Consider the following 23,307-nt stretch of genomic DNA (forward strand, 5'->3'; position numbering starts at 1 on the left):
AAAAAGGTTGGGAAACACTGGTTTAGGTTATAAAATGGGTATCAGGGTTGCATATGAGAACTGCAGGTCTGTGTGCAAACTGCACACTTCATAACAGAGTCCTCGTATTTATTCCAGGCCTGGATGATCCAAACTCCTCACACTGTCTGGTAATCTTACGATATATGTCTGCACTTTCTTTACCTGTCTAAAGAGGCTTTGAGGCCCAAGTATGCACAGTCTACTACTATAGCTCACAGAAGTCATTTCCACCCACAGGCAACAAGGTTCCTGGTGGTTTCCCTGGAATCCTTGACAATGAATATTATTCAGCTAGAATATTATTCAGCCTATGAATATTAAGGTCTGCTCTGAAACTGCAGGTGCAGATAGTTCTGTGTATCCTAACCATTAAATCAGGTGTAGAGAACATGATCTCTCTCCCATCAGTCCCAGCCAGCATGGCTAGTGGGCAGGGATGCTGTAATCCAACAAAATCTGGAGGGCCACAAATCAACCACTCCTGCCTTAAGTAAACCCAGAAAACCACATTTTACAACTCTCCAACACACATATTGAAAGATACCGTGGCATCGTTATTGGGAAGGAAGTGGGAACTGGAATCGTCACTGAGCCATGAAGCTTGCTGGGAGATCTTGGGCCTGCCACAATTGCTCAGCCTAATCTACTTCTCAGGATACAATTGTGAAGAGACAATGGGTGGGTGGTGGGGTAGGGCAGGGAATGTAATGGGCTGGACTGAGGAGGACTGGTGGGGACTGCCACCCCCTTCTCCTGAATCTTCCCAAGAACAGGAGGACAGTATAGATTTAGAACAGTGGTTTGCAGAAGGACATAGAAGAAGAGTTTGGATTTGATATCCCACTTTATCACTACCCGAAGGAGTCTCAAAGCGGCTAACATTCTCCTTTCCCTTCCTCCCCCACAACAAACACTCTGTGAGGTGAGTGGGGCTGAGAGTGTGACTGGCCCAAGGTCATCCAACAGCTGCATGTGGAGGAGCGGAGACGCGAACCCGGTTCCCCAGATTACAAGTCTATCGCTCTTAACCACTACACCACACTGGCTCTATAGTTGAAAGGCTGCAGAGGGGAGAAGCTGGGAAATATTGGGAGATGAACAGCAGGAAGAAAAAGCACTAGGGGAGAGACAGCTGACAGACTCAGTGTCTTTGGAAAGCATTCCTGACCCCCCTTTCCCAGGACCAGATGTGCATTGAGGGTAGTAGAACAGAGAGCTCAGAGGCAGAAAGCTCAGATTAGCCAACACAAGGGTGACGTAGAATAGGAGAGATGTAGCAGGGGTGGGGGGTGGGACTTTACTTGGAGCAATGCCATTGTTTAGGGAAGACTGCATTCCTTCGTCTCTCTCTCTATGAATGTTAATAAATTACATGGTAAGAACTTTTATTGTTTCTCTGCTTCTTGGCTGCTACTGTAGAAGGATAGGATTCCCCGAAGCCTGACAGGGAACCAATATATGTTGGCCTGAGCTCCTTGGGGGAAAGGTGGTAAATAAATAAGTATAACAGACAACACATTTAGAGATGGAGCAGAAGTGGATTTAGGGGAGTGCGACTGGTTTGGTTGCACTGGCCAAGCCCCTGGGGGTGCCACAACTCTGATTTACAATGGAGCGTAAGAACTAGAGGGGTGCCAAATTTTGGTGTTTCGCAGGGCACTGCTGAAATTTGAGACTCCCAAGATCTGCGGCTGGATGGAGATCCCAAACTTTGAGGGATTCCCAGCTGCAGACAGGCACTTAGAACAACGCAGATGTTCACTTATAGAGTTACAATATGAGATGTAGGAAAGATTCCTTGGTTACATTATTTATTCATTGCCATGATGTAAAACTGTGCCTTTTCGGATTTATAAGGCCAAGTGCTGCACTAAATAATAAAACAGACAAAGTAAGGTGAGCATCAATAATGTAGCATTTTTGCCACATAGGGCTCGCTAACCTTTTGTGCCATTCCCTTCTGTCCAAGTTTCTCTTAGATCTGTTTTACTGAAAGTAAAAAATGAAGAGCTCGGCAAACCTCCTATTGACACTGGTCTGGTCTGCAGGTCACACTAAGTATGTTCCAGGAGAGAAAGTCTCAGTCACTCTGCTCCTCCTTGGTCTGCACCACATTAAGCTGAGCCAAGGCTTGGTTAGCATGTCATCCAAACCCAAGCTCATGGTTGAACGTAAGAAAAGCCGGCTGGATCAGGCCAATGGCCCATCTGGTCCACCATCCTGTTCTCACAGTAGCTAACAAGATGGCTGTGCAAAAACTGCAAGCAGGACCTCAGTAATAGATGGGTTGGATCCATTTTATAAAATGATGGGTTGGATCCAATGAAGCTCTTCCACAAACAGAAGGGAGCCGCATGTTCATAGAAGGGGCTTCAAAGAAATGCACACACAAGAAACACATTCCCTTTCCTCCATATGTAGCATATTGTACATGTAGTTGTGTCTGATAGATAGGCTTGGCTGCAGCTCTCTCCCTTCTGCTGAGGTGGTTGCAAGCAGTGCCGGTTTTAAGCTAAACAAGCTATAGCTTAGGGCCCCCAAAAAAAATTAAAGGAAGAAAACCTGGATGTACATTTCCAAAATATAAGATAAAAAAGAAATAAAATGGTTTTAGATACCTATTAGGTCCATAAATCACCATAAAACATAATTTCAACAAAAAACAGTGACAATTTGTTGTTGACAAAGGACAGTGGATATATACAGGGCCCCATTACCTTCAGTAGCTTAGGGCCTCATCAAACCTAAATCTGGCCCTGGTTGTAAGCCTGCATTTGGTATCATGTAAGGTGTGAAGTGGCCTCTTTTGCCTGGACTCTTCAATGTTGGCAATATCTTTCGCTTATTCAGGTCAGAATATCCACAGAGCCTCTCCATAGATAGACAGATGCAGTGCTTTTTTCCTGGGGGGGACGCAGGGGTACGCATATCCCTAAACATTTTGTGAATCTAAGTTTGGCCTCATTGAAGGGCAGTATTTCAATATGAGTAGGAAAATGAGAGTACCCCTAAACATTTTTTTAAAGGAAAAAAGTACTGGACAGATGGATAAATAAATACACAGGATGATGCACAATACATAAAAGGTAAGACCGTTAGGTCCAGTTGTGGACGACTCTGGGGTTGCGCACTCATCTCACTTTACTGGCTGAGGGAGCTGGCGTTTGTCCGCAGAAAGCTTCTGGGTCATGTGGCTATCATGACTAAGCCACTTCTGTCAAACCAGAGCAGCACACGGAAATGTTGTTGACCTTCCCGCCGGAGTGGTACCTATTTATCTACTTGCACTTTGACGTGCTTTCGAACTGCTAGGTTGGCAGGAGAAGGGACTGAGCAAAAGGAGCTCACCCTGTCGCGGGGATTCAAACCGCCGACCTTCTGATCGGCAAGCTCAGTGGTTTAGACTACCTGCGTTCCAGCACAATGCATACTCTGTTCTTAACTTGAGCCTTTTGGAAATGTGGCAAAAAATGAACCCAATGGAAATAAAAAAACCAAATGGTGCAACTCAATACTTGATTTTAATGGAGATTAATCCCATGTCAGTGTGTATAGGACTGCAGGCAAAGGCACATGTGTTAAGTAAACTGGGATTATTCCTTGTCATTATCCTATGGAGTGATGAAGTAGTTTATATTGAGATTCTTAGAGATTTGCAAATCAATACGGTAATTTTTCTGAAGCACCTTGCCAAGTGCTGACTATGTTTTTCCGCCCAATAACTTTTTGATTCTGCATAAATTTCACAATGCATGGGCCATCTAGCTAAAATTCATTTTTAATTGCTTTTTGAGGCAGGTCCACATATTGGCACAAGACTTGCCATAATTAGGCTGGCACAAGCAAGTAAGCTTTTCTTCTTCCTTCAAAACAACAACATCCTGATCCTGTAAGTACGTGAGTCTGTGGACAAATTTACTATTACATTATATGCAAGACCAAATACAGTAATTAGTGACTTGAGCTTCATGCTGATTAAGCTATACTTTGATAGAATTTCACTAGCATTGATCTAAAGGAAAATGATCTCGCAATGAGATAACTAATGTGCTTGAGCAAAACGCTCTTTATCCTGACCATTTTAAATGAACTTATGGGTCAGTCCTATTCCTCAGAAGCAAGCATCATTGTTTTCAATGGGAGTCCCCCCCCCCAGGCAAGGGTGTATAGGATTGCACAAGTATTAGTATCTCAAATACATTAGTCACTGGGCAGTAGTTCTGTACCATCAAAGGACACCTTGCTTAATCCAAGGATTTCTGTCCACCGTTTTTCCGTTCTCATATCCTCTGCCACTACTTCATATGTTTTCTTCTTCTTAATCAAAATACCTGTATCCTTGCTATGCATTCTGATCACCTCTCATGTCGACCAGCTGCTGTTTTACTTTGCTTTGTTCCTACCTCTGATATGTGCTCCCTTTCCACCCTGCCCGAGTTTCCACTTAAAAACAAAAACAAAAAACCACTTCTTATACTACTCCCTGTTCTTTATCTGGGAGCAAGCTTACACAGCTTGCATTTAAGGGCTCAACATTTCACCCCATCTGATCACAACAATGTGGAAGCACTGATCCCCAAGCCTCACTGGTTTTATAGGGACCAACGGCTTCTCAGAAGGGGATCATACCTGCATTTCCCAGGAAAATTTGGACCATAGGAAGCTACGTGCGGCCACTCCTGCCCAGAAATGGTGTAGCCACTGCTATTCATGGTCTGGTCCAGATTAGATGACTACATTGTGTTAGACATCTTTGAAGACTTGTTGGTTCTTCTGTGTATGGCAGCTAGACTACACAAGACGATCTGAGTCCTTCTGACCAGTTTTGACCTAGGACGCCTTATGTGATTTCAGATCTGGGTATCTCAACGGCTGCTTGAGACAAGCCTGCTCATTCACACGTACCATGTGCAGAATTTCCTTCTTCAGGAGTGCTATCTTGGCCCCACGACTGTGGGTGCTCAGGGCCATGGGTGTCATGCAGCATGCACGGCTCTGGCACTGAAATTTGTGGGTGCCTAGCTCCTTTGTGGGGAATTTTTGTGAGTGCTTGGGCACCCAGGGCCCCAGGGAGTTGGCACCTGTTAGATGGCAAGGTTAGTTAGATGGAAAGCTGAGACTGGGCTTTATTGGTCATAGAACTTTGCACTGGGATGCTCTCTCAAGAGCTGTTCATCAGTCCAGGCAGCAGCAGAAAACAGGTTTATTTGCCCAGCCTTTTGGTTTTAACGGTGCTGCTTTCTCCCTGCTGGTGGTTTGTTCATTTTTACTACTGTTTTACAGTCTGTTGTTTCGTAATTGGTTTGGTTTTTATCATTCTTTCATTTCATTCCTCCCCGAGCCACTTTGCAAATCTCTAATTTAAATTCAGGATATAAATGTTTTGAATAAATACAATAAACCAATGGTGGTATGTCAACATAGGGAGACTTCTGAGTCAATATGCAAAGGGTTTTACTTTTCCTGACTTGTTTCCACTTTGCTGTACAGCAAGGAAAACTACCTTTGTTTACTCAGAAGGAAACTCTACTCTGCTCAATGGGCCTTTCTCCCAGGTACCGGTAAGTGAATATAGAATTGCACCTCCAAAAACTATAGCATTGTTCAGATTTTTTAGAAGTCAAAAATCCCACTGAGTTAGCTCAAGCCCCTTCCATGAGCCTATGACAGGTGTTTGGATCCTGGCCTTCATTTTCCTTTAATTTATCTCAAGCCATTAAAAAAAGGCTTCTTAATTTTAGACATACAGTAGTAACAATAGATTATTGTACATGAGTTACAACATGCACTGTGGTGACTAATGGAGAAGTTTAGAAACTTGGGCAAATGTCAGTTTGTTCCCTGAATTACTCTGACAGCACAATCCCACACACATTTACTCGGAAATATGGCCCTAATAAAATGAGCCTTACTTTTGAATAATCCTGCACTGTTAACTATGCAGAGTTATGTCTTATTTACTTGATCTGTATTGTGCTGAAGTTGTGTACAGTGGTACCTTGGTTCTCAAACTTAATCCATTCTGGAAGTCCGTTCTAAAACCAAAGCGTTCCAAAACCAAGGCATGCTTTCCCATAGAAAGTAATGCAAGATGGATTAATCAGTTCCAGACTTTTAAAAACAACCCCTAAAACAGAAATTTAATATGAATTTTACTATCTAATGAGACCATTGATCCATAAAATGAAAGCAATAATCAATGTACTGCAGTCACACGATCAATCAGTAGTTGAACTGGGTTCCACATAGTCACAAAAACAAAACAAAAGCTGCAAAAACAAAAATGCAAAATAAATAGCAAAGACAGACCTTAGAGTGGCACTCAAAATGGAAGTGTGGCACTCAAATTGGATGCGTAACACTCAAAATGGAGCATGTTCGGCTTCCAAAAAAAGTTCGCAAACCGGAACACTTATTCCGGGTTTTCAGTGTTTGGGTTCCAAGTTGTTTGAGTACCAAAGCATTTGATAACCAAGGTACCACTGTATTAGGTACGCAAGATGCAAGAAGGATGTTGCATAACATCATGCAAAATGTTATTAAAAGCAGATGAATAATGGATTTTGTGTGTGTGTGTGTGTGTGTGTGTGTGTGTGTGTGTGTATAAATTTTAAAATAATGAACTTTGGTTGAAAGGCTTTCTGTTTGTAATATAATGTTTCATCTCCAACTTAAAATGAACATTGCCCAGCTTTAGGCTCCACTGAAGGGGACTTTTAAATTGTGCAACATGCTTTCTGCATTAGAAATTTCTTGGTTCCCTAAGCAGAGGCCATTAGATAACTCATACTGCAGAAACTTGCTTCAGTAAGCAGAATGGGGAAATTGCTGTTTTAACTCCTCTTGCCCCCTCTTGCATGAAGTTCTATGGCACAAATGTTATCAAACAGAGACACAGCTCGATGTATATATAGCAGGGTTTCAAAATCAATGATTCCACATGATAAGGGTTCCTGAGAAGGATTCAGAACTGTAGCACAGGGAGCAAATGATTATGGCGTATGACACACAGATGTGCAACTCTCTTAAAAACTTTCAGGGCAGGCCCTATACCCCATCGCATATTGCTGAACCTTGGCCTTCATATCGTCACGAAATGGTTGCATTTCCCCCCCCTCACCTGCCCATTCTGTTCAAATCCTAAAAATGTTACACTGGAGTCAATGAGAATTCCAACGCACATTAGGGAGAATTCAGATGTGCAGTTGGGGGGTTTTGTGCTTACATAACTGTTCTCAATTACACAGAACGATGGCCACAAACATAGACCACTTCGAAGGACGATTAGACAAAATAATGGAAATTAAGGATCTCAGTGTCTAGTAGCCACAATGTCTATGTTCTAACTCCACTGTCAGAGGCAGTGCAACTGCATGCCAGTAGTTGGGAATCACATTTGGGGAGAGTGCTGTTGTACTCAAGTCTTGCTGTTGATCTCCCCACAGGTATCTGGTTGGGCCCTGTGGGAATAGGATGCTACACTAAATGAGTCACTGGCCTGATCCATCTAGCTCTTCTATCTGAATAGGTTACATTTTTGGCAGAATGTTTTCAGGACCATGGGTGCTTTAATACGACACAGTATTTGGAGATGTGCTATTGAGAAAGGCTGTAGTCTTATACATACTTACAGTGAATAAGTCCTGTGGAATTCAGAGGCACTTACGTCTGGGTAGATATATGTAGGCTTGCATAGTCAACCATTTTGGAAATGCATTTGTGTGGCTGGCTGTGCGTACGTGCAAAAGTAAGCTTAGAACAGTAGAGGTGAACCCTTCCATTTTCATATAGCCCACAACAGTCTGACTGATGCATTTAGCCCCGAGTCCTTCTATTTGCAGATCACTCTTGGAAAATACAGTGTGCTGGAATCACAGGTCCTAGTTTCAATAGTTTGTCTGGGAGACAGCATTACAACTTTGCCTTTTTTAGTGAGATGTTTTATTTTCAGACCTCCCACTACACCCTATTGGGCCGCCATCCAATTCCTACTTCCTCTACGTAGATAATGTTCTCTGTGGAAATAAATCACCTTGAAAGTGTTACTACAGTGGTACCTCGGGTTAAGAACTTAATTCGTTCCGGAGGTCCATTCTTAACCTGAAACTGTTCTTAACCTGAGGTAGCATTTTAGGTAATGGGGCCTCCCATGGCTGCCACCATGCGATTTCTGTTCTCATCCTGAAGCAAAGTTCTTAACCTGAGGTACTATTTCTGGGTTAGCAGAGTCTGTAACCTGAAGCATCTGTAACCTGAAGTGTCTGTAACCCGAGGTACCACTGTACTTCCTTTAGCAGGGTTGCCTACTGCCTCTTAAGATGTCACTGTTGTCTCAGAGACCAAGCCTGCCTTTCCTCCTCCCCTGACATGCCCAGTCTGTGCTATGGAGCTTCCTCACTCCCTCGGCCTTGAAGGGGCCTCCTTGGCATTGACTGGTGCTGCCTCCTTCCCCTGAGTGAAGGAAAATGGTGCACGAGACTTCCAGTGGGTGTTTCTCAGTGGAACAGCCTGGCTCTTTGGTCAGGGGCAAGAGCAGGAGGGCTCTGGCCCCTTCCTCCCACTCTCTGTCCTCATTGGAGTCATCAGTATTGGCTGCTTAGGGGTTGCTCTTAACACTCCTTCTAGATGGCCTTCACAGGGTGCCATAGCATGGCTGCTTTCTAGGGCAACACTTCGACAACATGCAACACCTCTGTTGAAAGCCTTGTTCTGGCTGCTATCCAGCTAGATTCAAGGTTTTACTTGTTGTTGTTGTTGTTGTTGTTGTTGTTGTTGTTGTTGTTGTTGTTGTTTAGTCATTTAGTCGTGTCCGACTCTTCGTGACCCCATGGACCAGAGCACGCCAGGCACTCCTGTCTTCCACTGCCTCACCGCAGTTTGGTCAAACTCATGTTGGTAGCTTTGAGAACACTGTCCAACCATCTCGTCCTCTATTTTCCCCTTCTCCTTGTGCCCTCAATCTTGCCCAACATCAGGGTCTTTTCCAGGGAGTCGTCTCTTCTCATGAGGTGGCCAAAGTATTGGAGCCTCAGCTTCAGGATCTGTCCTTCCAGTGAGCACTCAGGGCTGATTTCCTTAAGAATGGAGAGGTTTGATCTTCTTGCAGTCCATGGGACTCTCAAGAGTCTCCTCCAGCACCATAATTCAAAAGCATCAATTCTTTGGCGATCAGCCTTCTTTATGGTCCAGCTCTCACTTCCATACATCACTACTGGGAAAACCATAGCTTTAACTATACGGACATTTGTCAGCAAGGTGATGTCTCTGCTTTTTAAGATGCTGTCTAGGTATAAAGCCCTATATTGTTCTGGACCAGGATATCTGAGAAGAAGCCACCTCTCTACCTCCATCCTACTCCAGGCCTTTAGGATGAAGCTCTGTTAATGGTATTATGTGGCTCAAGCACACACTGTTAGCACTGCAGCACCAGTTTTCCAGAATCAGAAAGGAAGGAAGCCCCAAATTATGTTTTCTACATTTCTTGAAAACCTTCCTTTTCTCCAAAGCCCTCCCAATTTCATATATTTCATCTCTGCAGTTTTAAATTATGGTTAGCGTTTACGTTTTTGATACTGCTTTATGATCAGTTTTATATTTTATATAACTGTTAAGGCATTCTGTTCCTTAAATGCAGAGCGGTTTATAAATTCAGAACAAATGATTGAAATCTACTATTAAATGCAACGAGTGATGGACATTTTCCTCGTTATTTTATGCAGCCTTTCCAGAGCCTAATAGCCTTAGCTAAACCTAATAGCTTTAGCTAAACCTAATAGCTTAGGAGCAAAGCTGAGCAAATAATTCACGAGTAATTTGTTTAACAAATCTAGCCTCTTATTGTGCCATTAGAATATCTGCAAGCAGATTATGGTTCTCATTTTTTAAAAGCAAAAACAAAACAACACTCCATTCATATGGTTTTGCCTCCTAATTGGATGAGCAGGCAGACATTCTTCCTGATATAGACATGTGTGTGTATGTTTAAAATTGGATTTCTAGGCACTGATGGCCTTCAGCAATGATACTGCATTTTGTAGATACATCTATTGAAAAGCATTCTTTCATAAAGTAGAATCAAAGGGGGTGTAAACATTTTTTTAAGCATAGTGCAAATGAGGATTCTTCTCCTTAGTAGTAACTAAGTTCAGATCCACACTACGTATATATTTAAAGCACATGGCTCTGGGAACTAAAGTTTGTTTGCTGGGAACTGTAGCTCTGTGTGTGTGTGGGGGGGGGGCTATGTGCTATATATGGTGACCTAAGACGCACTTCAGAAATTTAAACCTACAGAAATTTAAACCTTGGGGAAAATCCTATACTGTACAATTTTCTTGTTTAGCCACTTTTCACGTGCAGTAAGCCCTCTTTCGTACAGGGGTACCTTGATCTACAAACTTAATTCATTCCGGAAGTCCATTCTTAAACCAAAGCGTTCTTAAACTGAGGCACACTTTCCCTACTGAGGCCTCCCGCTGCCGGTGCCCTTCCACCGTTCGGCTTCCATTCGTCTTCCGAGGCAAAGTTCACTAGCTGGAACACCTACTTCCGGTTTTGTGGAGTTCGTTGTCTGAATAGTTCATTAACAGGACTGTTCATAGACCGAGGTACCACTGTACTACATATTATTTCACTTTAAAAGCCTTCCATCTTTGTATACCTCCACTGCATATGTTCACGGCCACATCTGCACAATACATTTAAGGCACTCTTATACCACTTTAATGGTCACGGCTCCCCCCACAGAATCCTGGGAACTGTGATTTGTTAAGGGCGCTGAGAGTTTTATTCTTGTTGCTGATGACTGTTGATCTGATTTCATTCTGATGTAAATTATGACCCATCACTCCTTATTGTTTTCTTAATATAGAAAGTGAAAGATGAAGAAAGCAATCTCTGTACTTCCCTGAGTCACAGTTATGGTTACAGGTTTTTTTTCTTTTCTAGTTTTCCTTTCCTTTGATTGATTAGCCCACTGATTTTTACAACCTATTGATTTTTTTTTTTGGCCATTGTGTTCTCACACATTGATAAACATAGGAATAAAAATAAAATAAATAAAAAATTGTCCAGTAGCACCTTATAGACCAACTAAGTTTGTTCTGATATAAGCTTTTGTGTGCATGCACACTTCTTCAGATACAGATATCTGAATAAACTTAGTTGGTCTATAAGATGCTACTGGACAATTATTTATTTATTTATATTTTGACTGCGTCAGACCAACACAGCTACTTACCCGAATTAATAAACGTGCTGGGTTGTTGTTGTTTTTTTAAAAGGGCATGCCTTCTGCACCCGTTCCCTTTACTTCAAGGCATTTTCAATAACACATTTTTCATGGAAATTTGGACCTTTTTGCATGCAGTGCAGCTGCTCTGCTCCTGAGCTACAATCCCTTCATTGGGACCCAACATACCTTTAATACACGTTTTTAAAAAACTAATATCACTAAATAAATTTGCATCCTACCCCTCATCCAACATAAAAATACAAAATGAAAACACAGAATGCATAATGAAAACAAAAGCAGAACAAACCAATAACCCCCTTCCCACAGATACATTTGAAAGGCCATAGAATGCTAATCAGCCGAACGCCTGGTGTCTAAAGATATCAGTGAAGGCACCTGGTGAGCATCCCTGGGGAGAGCATTCCACAAATGAGGAGCCACTACAGAAAAGGTCCAGTCTCATGTTGCCATCTTCCAGACCTCTTGTGGAGGAGGCACATGAAGAAGGGCCTCAGAAGATGATCGCAGGGTCTGGGTTGGTTCATATGGAAAGAGGCGGTCCTTGGTGTATTGCGGCCATGAGCCATTTAAGGCTTTAAAGGTCAAAAACAGCACTTTGAATTGTGCCCAGAAACCAATTGGCAGCCAGTGAGGTCAGGCCAGGATCGGTGTAATATGCTCAAACCGCCTCCTCCTGGTAAGCAACCTAGCTGCCAAATTCTGCACCAGCTGGAGTTTCCGTACCATCTTCAGAGGCAGCCCTACATATAACATGTCGCAGTAATGTAACCTAGAGGTTACCAGAGCATAGACAACAAAAATTAGGCTATTCCTGTTCAGACATTTGAAACACATTCCCCCAACTCAAACTACAGTGCCCAGAATTCTTTATGGGGTAGAATGTGCTTCGAATGTGTTTTAAAAGGTATAGTGCATACACAGCCCAAGAATCTTCATTCCAGGGAATGTGTTAAAGGCCAAAGTTCTACCAAGAGTAGCACATCATTTGTTCCATGCCCTACGACCCACCCACCCAAATTCCCATAGTAAACACACTTACGGTTTGCAACTTTGGCTGAGAGTATCTGGTTCAGTTTCTCTGGAGACTCTACATTCTCCTCATCTGTTACGTATTCAAAGCTAATAATAAACATCATGGCAACTCCTTCTTGATTTTTCACTGGGATGATGTGGGTGTTGCAAATGAAGGTGGACCCTAGAAAGGAGAGAGAGAGGAACAATTTAAGCAAAGGTTTGTAAGTGAAATCTTTCCTCCCCAATGATTCCTATGCCAGTCATTCTAGGAATATGTTAACTGTTTTGAGAAACACGATCATTTGTTTGATTTAAGGACAGGCAAATGTTTTCTGACAATCGATCAACCATATTGTGATTTCGAGAAGCTCCCTTATTTATGTCACTGCCAGTGTGATCCTACACTTGCCAACTCAGAGGCAAGTCCTATTGTGTTTAAAGAGACTTATTTCCAAGCAGTGCGGGATGGTGGCCATTGGGACTGGTAGGGTGTCAGACAAGGAGCTCAAATTGGATGCAGAATGGGAGAAATGACAGGCACAGCCAACTAATCCTACTTCTGTCCCCATCCTCCTCTCTGATGAATTTTACAAGGGGCAACATTGAGATTAAGAAGGGAGAAGCGAAATGCCACCTTTTGGGCTGGTTGTGGGGCAGGCAGGCAAGTGGGGATTGGCTCAGGGCAGACTGGGGATGGCAGGCCACTGCCCCATCTGCTCAAACGCAGCAGCCTCCACTGTAAATGGGTGAAAGAGTTCAGCTCGCCCTTTTTTTTTTTGCTGCTTTTTTGTTCCTCATAAATGCTTCAAACACGTGCACAGCATCATACTGGGAAGGTATTCAGTGTCAACAGCCACCTGTGATTTCCCCTATCAACAGAGAGGCTGAGGCTGAAAAAAAGCCCCATTATTCTCTTAAATGTCAGCAGCTTGAAAGTCAAACTTTTGGCTGGGCTACAGGGAGGACACTTGCTTAAAATAGACAACTATTTGTATTTTAGCTGTCTTTGTGGTGGAATTCTGAATCAGAAAAGTTTCGGCAGGTTTTTTGTTTTTAGGGAGTGGGGAGAGTTTTTCAGTTGAAAAAACTTTACTTTGGCTTCCTGGATAAGCCAGGAATGCTCTGCTCTGTGTCCATTCAGTATAAAAGACATCATTCAGAGCGTGGAAAAGCCGTTTTCAATGGAGCCCAGCGATGGAAGCTTATTGAGGCAGCACCGGGTGTTGAAATTTTGCTTCCCTAACAATTTTGCGCCGGAGGCCACAATCCCTATGGCCCCTCCCACACTATGCCACTGCCCTCGTGGCCCCTTCCATCTCTATGATTCTTTGAGAGAGCTTGACACACACCAATGGGTAACTCAACAGTAAACATGAAGTCAAACAACAACAACCCAATTACATATATTGCAAGCAGAAACAAAACAACTCGCCGAATATGTTAACAAATATATGCCTCTACTGTAACATATGCAGCAGCTCTCTGGGTGTCTTCCATGGGGAATACACAGAGGCTGAAGAAGAAAAAGAGACATTTGGAACCATCATCGAGAATGGCGCACAGGCCGAGATGTAGCCTCGAGGCTATGTAACTTGAGCATCAAAGAAAAGATGCAAGGGCGGGGGGGGGGGAGCTTCGGCACAAACAGGCATGCTGCTATTCAGATTATCTTTAGAGCTGCGCAAATAAATAAATAAAAAACTGACTAACTATTTTCTGACTGCTCACAGGGTGGTGGTGAAGCAAAGCTGCCATCCAAAATCAGGGCATTCCAGGAAGGCTGGCCTGGTGGGAATCAGCATGAGAATCTTCTGGCAACCACACTTCCTGGAATGCCTTGCAGGGAAACAATGCCCTGTGTTGAATGACGTTGCTCCCAAGGCGTTCCAGGAAGTGCAGGAAGCTATGGAGAGATCCCTGCACCTGTTTGAGCACTGCATGACTCCTTTATGTTTTTTAAAAGAAGTGTTTAAACCACCAGAAAACCCTTGATCACCTCAAGGTCTTTCTACTAACATATAAGCTTCTAGCATATATAAAAACGTAATTAAAAACCTGCTGTCTAGGTAAGCAGGGTTGCACCCTGCTTTTTAACCACTTTCACTTATGCCATGCGGAAATGGGAGAAATGGCCTAAGGGCTTGACATCTGCCACATACAGTGAAGTCATAGAATCATAGAGTTGGAAGAGACCACAAGGGCCATTGAGTCCAACCCCCTGCCAAGCAGGAAACACCATCAGAGCACTCCTGACATATGGTTGTCAAGCCTCTGCTTAAAGACCTCCAAAGAAGGAGACTCCACCACACTCCTTGGCAGCAAATTCCACTGTCGAACAGCTCTTACTGTCAGGAAGTTCTTCCTAATGTTTAGGTGGAATCTTCTTTCTTGTAGTTTGGATCCATTGTTCCGTGTCCGCTTCTCTGGAGCAGCAGAAAACAACCTTTCTCCCTCCTCTACATGACATCCTTTTATATATTTGAACATGGCTATCATATCACCCCTTAACCTCCTCTTCTCCAGGCTAAACATGCCCAGCTCCCTTAGCCGTTCCTCATAAGGCATCGTTTCCAGGCCTTTGACCATTTTGGTTGCCCTCCTCTGGACACGTTCCAGTTTGTCAGTGTCCTTCTTGAACTGTGGTGCCCAGAACTGGACACAGTACTCCAGGTGAGGTCTGACCAGAGCAGAATACAGTGGCACTATTACTTCCCTTGATCTAGATGCTATACTCCTATGGATGCAGCCCAGAATTGCATTGGCTTTTTTAGCTGTCGCGTCACACTGTTGGCTCATGTCAAGTTTGTGGTCAACCAAGACTCCTAGATCCTTTTCACATGTACTGCTCTCAAGCCAGGTGTCCCCCATCTTGTATTTGTGCCTCTCATTTTTTTTGTCCAAGTGCAATACTTTACATTTCTCCCTGTTAAAGTTCATCTTGTTTGTTTTGGCCCAGTTCTCTAATCTGTCAAGGTCGTTTTGAAGTGTGATCCTGTCCTCTGGGGTGTTAGCCACCCCTCCCAGTTTGGTGTCATCTGCAAATTTGATCAGGATGCCCTTGAGTCCATCATCCAAGTCGTTGATAAAGATGTTGAATAAGACCGGGCCCAAGACAGAACCCTGTGGCACCCCACTAGTCACTCTTCTCCAGGATGAAGAGGAACCATTGATGAGTACCCTTTTGGTTCGGTCAGTCAGCCAGTTACAAATCCACTGAGTGGTAGCATAGTCAAGACCGCATTTTACCAGCTTCTTTACAAGAATATCATGGGGCACCTTGTCAAATGCCTTGCTGAAATCAAGGTAGGCTACATCCACTGCGTTCCCTTCATCTACCAGGCTTGTAATTCTGTCAAAAAACGAGATCAGGTTAGTCTGACATGACTTATTTTTCAGAAATCCATGTTGACTATTGGTGATCACAGCATTCCTTTCTAGGTGCTCACAGACTGTTTGCTTAATGATCTGCTCCAGAATCTTCCCTGGTATTGATGTCAGACTGACTGGGCGATAATTATTTGGGTCCTCTCTTTTCCCCTTTTTGAAAATAGGGACAACATTTGCCCTCCTCCAGTCTGCCGGGACTTCGCCTGTTCTCCAGGAATTCTCAAAGATTACTGCCAGTGGTTCTGAGATCACATCTGCCAGTTCTTTTAATACTCTTGGATGCAGTTCATCTGGCCCTGGAGACTTGAATACATCTAGACTAGCCAAGTATTCTTGTACTATCTCCTTAGTTATTCTGGGCTGTGTTTCCTCTGCTGAATCATTTGCTCCAAATTCTTCAGGTCGGGCATTGTTTTCTTTATTGGAGAAGACTGAGGCAAAGAAGGCATTGAGAAGTTCAGCCCTTTCTGTGTCCCCTGTTTGCATTTCACCATTTTCTCCTCTGAGTGACCCCACTGTTTCTTTGTTCTTCCTTTTGCTGTCACTGGAAACTGCTCTTGCTTGGTACCTTTTCTATGCAGCTCACCTCTTCTTTTTCGGCGACAGGCAAAATCGAGTGTTTGAAGAGACTGGATGATGTTCCCTCAACTCCAAAACTTTTCTTTACGAGCTGCGTTTTTCATAAAGTCATTTGTCTGCTTCTGTAGCACTGGGTATCAACTCTGGTAGTAATGTGATTACAGTAATAAGTACCAAGAGGCACTTTGGCTACTAGTTTCACACAGATACATCTGCGAGAGAATTAACTGGCCATAATGACAGGGGGCTGTAACTAATGCAGAAGACCTGGAATATATCAAGTGATCTACAGTCATTGATAGAGTTCCTTCAAACCAGCACCCATCTTGATGGCAGTGGACAGAAATAAGAAATTATTTCCATGGGAGAGCTATTTCAGATATACAGTGTGTGTGTGTGTGTGTGTTTTCTGTGTGTGTGTGTGTGTGTGTGTGTGTGTGTGCACTCACTCACATACACATGGTAAGTCCAATATATATAAGTGCTTTGGTGTTAATTATGAATACAGAATGCAATATGGCTAAAATCAGAGGAAACTAGCAGTCTGGCACCATGAGCCAGCAAAAGCCAAGGCAGCTGTTCTGTATTAAGTTGTTTGGGTCAGTGCAATTTACGGTACGTCTCTCTTTTTGGTCCCACCTACTATTGAAATGTGGGACAGGCCACTTTCCACCAGAGTAATATGGCTCTTTGCCCCCCCCCCCTCCATGTCCTGATTTCCCCCTGCCTCCATAACCCTAACATGGTCAACTGTAACCCCCACCTCCACTCAAGTTAATGTAATTTTTCCTACTGCACACTTTCGTCTAAGCACAGTGTGAACTGTGCCTAAAACCCAACAGGCTCTCCCTTTCAGAATTTGTAGCTGTGGCTTCAATCCATTTAATAAAACAGTTAAGCACTTGCCACAGTTTCCATGGGAACAAACAAGACGACTTTAGTAAACGGAAAATAAGCAATTTAAGCCTGTCCCATCTGGGCTAAAAATAGCAATGCTGCAGGCCGCATGCTGAAATCGAGACTGGTTAAGCAGAGTGTTGTTGGAGGAGAGGCTAGACGGAAGAACTGTTACTTTTTTTTCCAGTTAATTAACCAAAATACATATTGCCCTTTTTAGGTTTCAGAATTATATTTTCTGATTCACGGGGAAAGGCACTGTTATTATCACATAGTCATTATCAAAGGGAAGAATCCTTTGGTATCTGTTTTGCAGCAAGTCTCCAACTGTGTTGTGATGGGTAGATTTGTAGAAACTGGCCTCTTGCACCAATGAGAAGGGTGTTTGTGGAGGAGATATGGACTATGCTGAGCCTTTGCCCAGCAGAGGAATAGGGAGCCCTTGGCCTCTGAGATGTAGTTGGATTACAGCTCCCCATAAGCCTCAGCCAGCATGGCCAATTGTTCAGAGAGGATGGGAGTCGTAGTCCAACAACAGCTGGAAGGCCACAGGTACCGGTATTCCCATTCCTGGTTTAGCAGACAAATGATGGTGGTTGTCTCTGCTTGCACATTCAAAGCTCAGCACCCCACAAGCTAGCAAACAGGGCAGCCATAATGGAACACAGAGATACCCCCTGGTTCTTTAAATTAGTTGCTGAATCTGGAGATCAGGCAACTACAGCTTCTCCTGCCCTTTCTCTAATAATGGAGTATGTGGAGGGTGGAGCTGGGCTCCCGACACCAGTGTCACTGCTGTTTATCCAAATGAGGCTGGGGTGGGACAGTGGTGAGGTTGGCACCTTGCTGCTGCACCAGCAAGACTGCTGCCACTCAGGTGCTGCTTCCATAAGTACAGCCTCGCCACAGCCTTGGTCCCATTCAGGTAAGCGGCAGTGATGATGTGGGAGTGAGGAAGGTGACTTTGCCCAACCACATAGGATGTTACTGCTCTGGTACCACCCTCTACCCCCTCCCAGACTTGCTGTGTGGCAGACCTGCAGTCCTGCTCTTTAAAGCAGGAAAAGAGGACATTTGACATTTCGCTATCAACTTTGAAGATTTCAACTCGCAAATTGTGCAGTCTCCGTTTTTGTTTGCTTGAAGGGTTTGTGGTTCGCAGTTTTATCCCCGATCTGTGAGCTTATCTATAATCAAACGTTTTCCTTGCAAAACCTCTTAAGGTGATGTGATGTTGATGCGATAGAAGGAAAGAACATTACCCTCCCATCTTTCTCCCCACTGTAACTGCATGATATCTAGAACGACAGTGTCTCTTACAAAATGTAAACAAACTGTGAAAAAGGTTCTTTTAAAAAAGGAGACACTATATGTACTCTTCCCCATTTGTTTGTTTGTTTTGTAACACAGGAAAATCTCTAATAAAAACTATTTTTTAAAAAAATATGGGACCTGAAAGGCAATCATGCTTTGAAATCCACATTTCTCTGAATTTTGCAATGCAGTTCTCCAGCCAAGTGATGTGGACAAAAAAATGAATATCCTGGGATAAAGTGTGTATAAAACCACAAATAATATTTAAAAATGCATTATATTAGGGAAGACAGCTTGTAGAGAAATGCAAATCTTAGGCAAAATTCCATACAAACATTTGTATGGATCTTGCTGATGAATTTTCATAAGGTCTTATAAAATAAAATTGCAAAAAACCCCTCTGCCTTAAATAAGTCTCTATCTATAGCTTGACACCCCCTGCATTTTAGTCTTCCTGCACTGTAATTCTGGTTTTTATCTAACGGATTCATCTGAATGTGACCAAAGGAAAAAGGGAGCAGCTCTTTTACAGTGTAAGTTAAACATGAAGCACTGAGGTGCAACCCATGACCAACTTTCAATTTACAAGGTGAATTTCTACACCAGAATAAGCCAGATCCTCAGTTGCTACTGGCCAGTACAGCATACCATCATCTGCTGTATGATACCAAGATTTCAGGCCTATTGCCAAGTCATGGATTAGCCAGGACTGGTCACTTTCAAAAAGTGCTTTAAAATTCAATTGTAAAAGCCGAAGTGTGTGAATTCTCATGCTTGCGGAAATTTTTTACTGATGTATTTATTTAATGGTACTCTGAAATGGCACCCTGAACTCTGAATTATTAATAATCATATCCTGTCGCAACCACTGTTTGTTATTAAGAAGCGGAACTAGAAACAAACAACACAGCATACTAAGTGTTGTGGTGGGAAGGAGGAGGGAACACAGTCCCCGCCAAATGGGCTTAAAGTATTTGCTAATAGTTTGCTTTACTATTGCTCTTGGAGGCAGGGTGCCAGTTGAACCCCACAGAGAGACACGTTAAGTGGAACAATTGAGGGAAACGCTCTTTAACAGGATGAGTATGTGCAGCCTAAGGAACAAGTGTCAAATATTGAAAACAATGTTACTCAGCAACACTTCTGTGGGACTTTTCACTGTAGGAGCTGAAGACAACAAACAAACAACCACCTGTAAGATGTACTCTTTACACAGGGGATGATGGCCAGGCCACTTAGAACAATCTGGAACGTACATGAATCATGAGGAAAAGCCCCCTTCCCCATTTCTCTCTCTCCAACAGCCTCAGGGCCTGGTCTACAGAACTTCTGAGCTTTGTTTGTGTAAAACCTAGACTCTAGTGAACGTGAACAAATATAACACGGACAGTATTCCCTTAATATTACATACGCTCCATCATTTCGCCGATGAAAATAGAGACGTTTCATTCTATAATGATAATCTTGCTATTTATACCCCACACATCTTACTGGGTTGCCCCAGCCACTCTGGGCAGTTTCTAACATATATAAAATAATAATTAAACATTAAAAGAAACTCAGGGTTGGATAGCTCCATACCCTCCAACATTTCTCCGATGAAAATAGGGACATCCCTTTCCATAATGATAATTTATACCCCACACATCTTCTTGGGTTGACTCAGCACTCTGGGTAGTTTCCAGCCTATATAAAAACATAATAAAATATTAAACATTTAAAACATTTAAAAAACTTCCCTATACAGGATTGCCTTCAGTCAGATAACTCCATACCCTCCACCATTTCTCCAGTGAAAATAGGGACAGCCTAAGGAAAAGTGGGACATTCTGGGATCAAATCATAAACCAGGATGACATCTCTAAATCAGGGATGTCCCTAGAAAATAGGGACACTTGGAGGGTCTGATATTATACCCCACACATGATATTCCATAGAGAAGACCCTTTTCCTGCTGTGTCATGCTGTTATAGCCCCAAACCAACTTAATTCTGCATAATGAATGTATGAAAGAACCTTAGAAGTTTAAATAATAAAAATTAGAATGCACCAAATTTTAAAAGCCCACTGTGCTTCCCCATTAGGCCTAGACATTCCTTCTTGTCTGCCATCTCCTACTGATAAACCTACAATAAAAAACTACAAACAGGATATTATTAATAGTCTAATGCACGAACATTGCAACTCATTTCTACTACACAGGATTATGAAAATCCTTCAGATCATTGTGTTTGGCTTTCCAGTCCTCCCTAGTATTGAACACGGTCCCCAATTTGGTATCATCATCAGATTTCATTATCACACTCTCATTTTTACCATCAAGGCTGTTGATTAATATTGATTGGAGTGGTTCCCAAGACTGAGCTTTGCAAAAACTCCACTAACAACTTTATCGCTCACAACTTTCTTTCTATCTTCCACCAAACTGCTATGTTTTCTTTTCAGGAGAGCTCCCTGTCTACCCATTAAACTTTCTTCATTAAGACACCTCCAACTTTGTAATTTCCCAGTTGGCACCATATCGAATCCATTATTAAAATACCAAGTAATAGGGGTTATTTTCTGAGGGGTGTGTGTGGAGTATTCAATTTGTTTTCAATTCAGTCCGGCTTTACCTCCGAAATCTCAAGAAGTCATGGCTTGTGAAATCAGCCAATGAATTCCAGAACTAGGAATAATGGTTCTGAGCATGTGCAAAACTGTCAAGTTTTGTAGCCAGCTTGCCAGGTGGGAAATAAATACTTCACACAGCACAAAGTTAAACGATGGAGCTCACCACCACAATATAAAGTGTTGGCTGCCCAACTGGATGGTTTTAAAGTGGAACAGACAAATCAGTCCAAAGGCTCATCCAGCCCACCAGGATGTTCTCACATTAGCCAACAAGATGAAGGAAAATCAAGGAGGATGAGACTATCAATGACTACACTATGGGAAGTGGCATTGTGCTCCTGCTCCTCCCCCCCCCCGGTTGACCCTCTTTGCAATACCAAGGGTGGCTTTTGTGTTGTTGTTTGCCTGAGTGTGTTCCTAAAATTATGCAATCTTAGTTTTTGCTTAACATTTCTTCTGAGCACTCTCAGATGTTATGCGGGAAACCTGAAGTAGTTCAGCTGTTCTCATTTTAAACCATTTAGCAAATAGGTTCAATGCGTGGATAGCCTTTTAAAAATTGAGATTGTGTTAGGTTCAACTAGGGAAAAGAATGCTAATGTGAACCCGACCACAGCAATATCCATGAATGGGATTCATTCTATTAGAGGAGGGCTGGGAATCTGTTTTTTTTTGGGGGGGGCTGTATTTCCTTGTAAGGAACCTTCTGGGGGTTGCATGCCGGGAGGACGGGTGAGAGGCAAAAACGGCCAATCAATGGGCGTGACCCTTACTCTTATGCAATGGGCTACATGCCAGCAAAAGCCAGAGGTTTTTAACAATGCATGCAAACACACCTGTCCTTCTAGACAAGCAAGAGGCAAAGACACGTTTCTGCCAGACAAAAGCAGTTGAGCATGACAGACATGGAGCAATAATGGTGAAAGGTGTGGCTTGGACAAGGGGTGTGAGCTAGTGAGAATGATGAGGGTTAGCTAGAGATGCCTGGATGGCTGCAATTGGTTCTGGGTCTGAGGTTCCCAACTCCTGCATTAGATCTGAGGAAACCACACACCTCCAACCATTTAATTTGTCCAAAGAATTCTGCATGAAATTCTGGTGAAATGAAGCCCAGTGTTTTCGCAATGTTTTCTTAAAATCCTTTAAAAAACCAAAACAACCTACAGTCCCTCAAAATTTTCAAGGCTAATGAGTAGGAATATGCATACCAGTGCACAATCACCTCCATTACGGAACACGAACATGAAAGAAAGCAATTAGTGCAAAGACTGATTAGGTCTATCTGTAGCCGCTGTTTGTTCTTTCTGATTTTGATAGACAGTTTGCCCCTGTAAGGCAATTATCCACGCAACTCTTAAACCATAGTACAAGAAGTTAAGTAATGAGATTAAATATGGTTTGAAATAAATACACCAGCTTAGCAAATTCGCGGATCAGTTTTCATGCTTTCTAAAATATCTGGAACTTTTAAGCTTTATGCATAAAACACATGTTTAGAATTCATCTCTCAGATCCAGCCGTAACCAAGCATGTTTTTATCCAATGCACTTATTATAGTGGGATAGGCAGGTTAAGCTCTTCTGAGGATCTCAAAGCATGTTATCATAAGCTCCATGTCCCCTATTTACCAGGTACAGACAATGGTACCTCTGGGCTAAGGAGAATGAGGGAGGAGGCAAACACAACAGGGCTGACTTACCACAGCTTGACATAAGCAAAGTTAAACATTAATTTCTAAATAGAGAGATCCCCATAAGACCATGTGCGGTAAGCAAAATAAGCTTTGTATTGTAAGACCATTGTAAGACCATTAAGTCTAGATGGTGATGGTGGTAAGGGATAAGACTATTACACTTAAAGTCTCAAGATTACCAAACTTAGGGGCCACCTGTGCCTGCAGAGGCCTTCCTTTGCAGCTGAAGGGTTTCCTCCCATGCCACTCCCTACTGAAATTAGGTTTAAAAGAAGCCCTTTGTTGTATTCAATAGAATAGGTTGCAGGGTGTGCTTGGTTGTCCTGCCTACAAATGTTTCCTTGCTTTGCAAATGTGTCCATGGGCCTAAAAATGTTGGCAATCACTGGCCTAACTGCAAAACTGGCAGTGGTGCCACTGCGACAGGACTTGAGGCAGAGAGAGTCAAGGGCCCCCCACTCAAGAGAATATGAAAGAGACTCCCCAAGCGGACATTAGTATCTAAAGAGTGTGTGTGTGTGTGTGTGTGTGTGTG

General features: G+C 42.9%; 1 protein-coding gene across 12 annotated transcripts in view; it reads right to left on the reverse strand.

The window, feature by feature from the left end:
• The window catches only part of KCNH7 (potassium voltage-gated channel subfamily H member 7), a 263,311-nt gene that overhangs the window by 93,519 nt on the left and 146,485 nt on the right, over positions 1-23,307 (reverse strand). For all 12 annotated transcript variants that reach the window (XM_081199246.1, XM_081199245.1, XM_081199244.1 and 9 more), the window contains exon 3: positions 12,315-12,470. In XM_081199246.1, coding sequence (XP_081055372.1) covers positions 12,315-12,470 — 156 coding nt within the window. The remainder of the gene's footprint in view (positions 1-12,314; positions 12,471-23,307) is intronic.

The sequence above is a fragment of the Podarcis bocagei genome (genome assembly GCF_964188305.1).
Source record: "Podarcis bocagei genome assembly, chromosome: 1".
Taxonomy (NCBI): Eukaryota; Metazoa; Chordata; class Lepidosauria; order Squamata; family Lacertidae; genus Podarcis; species Podarcis bocagei.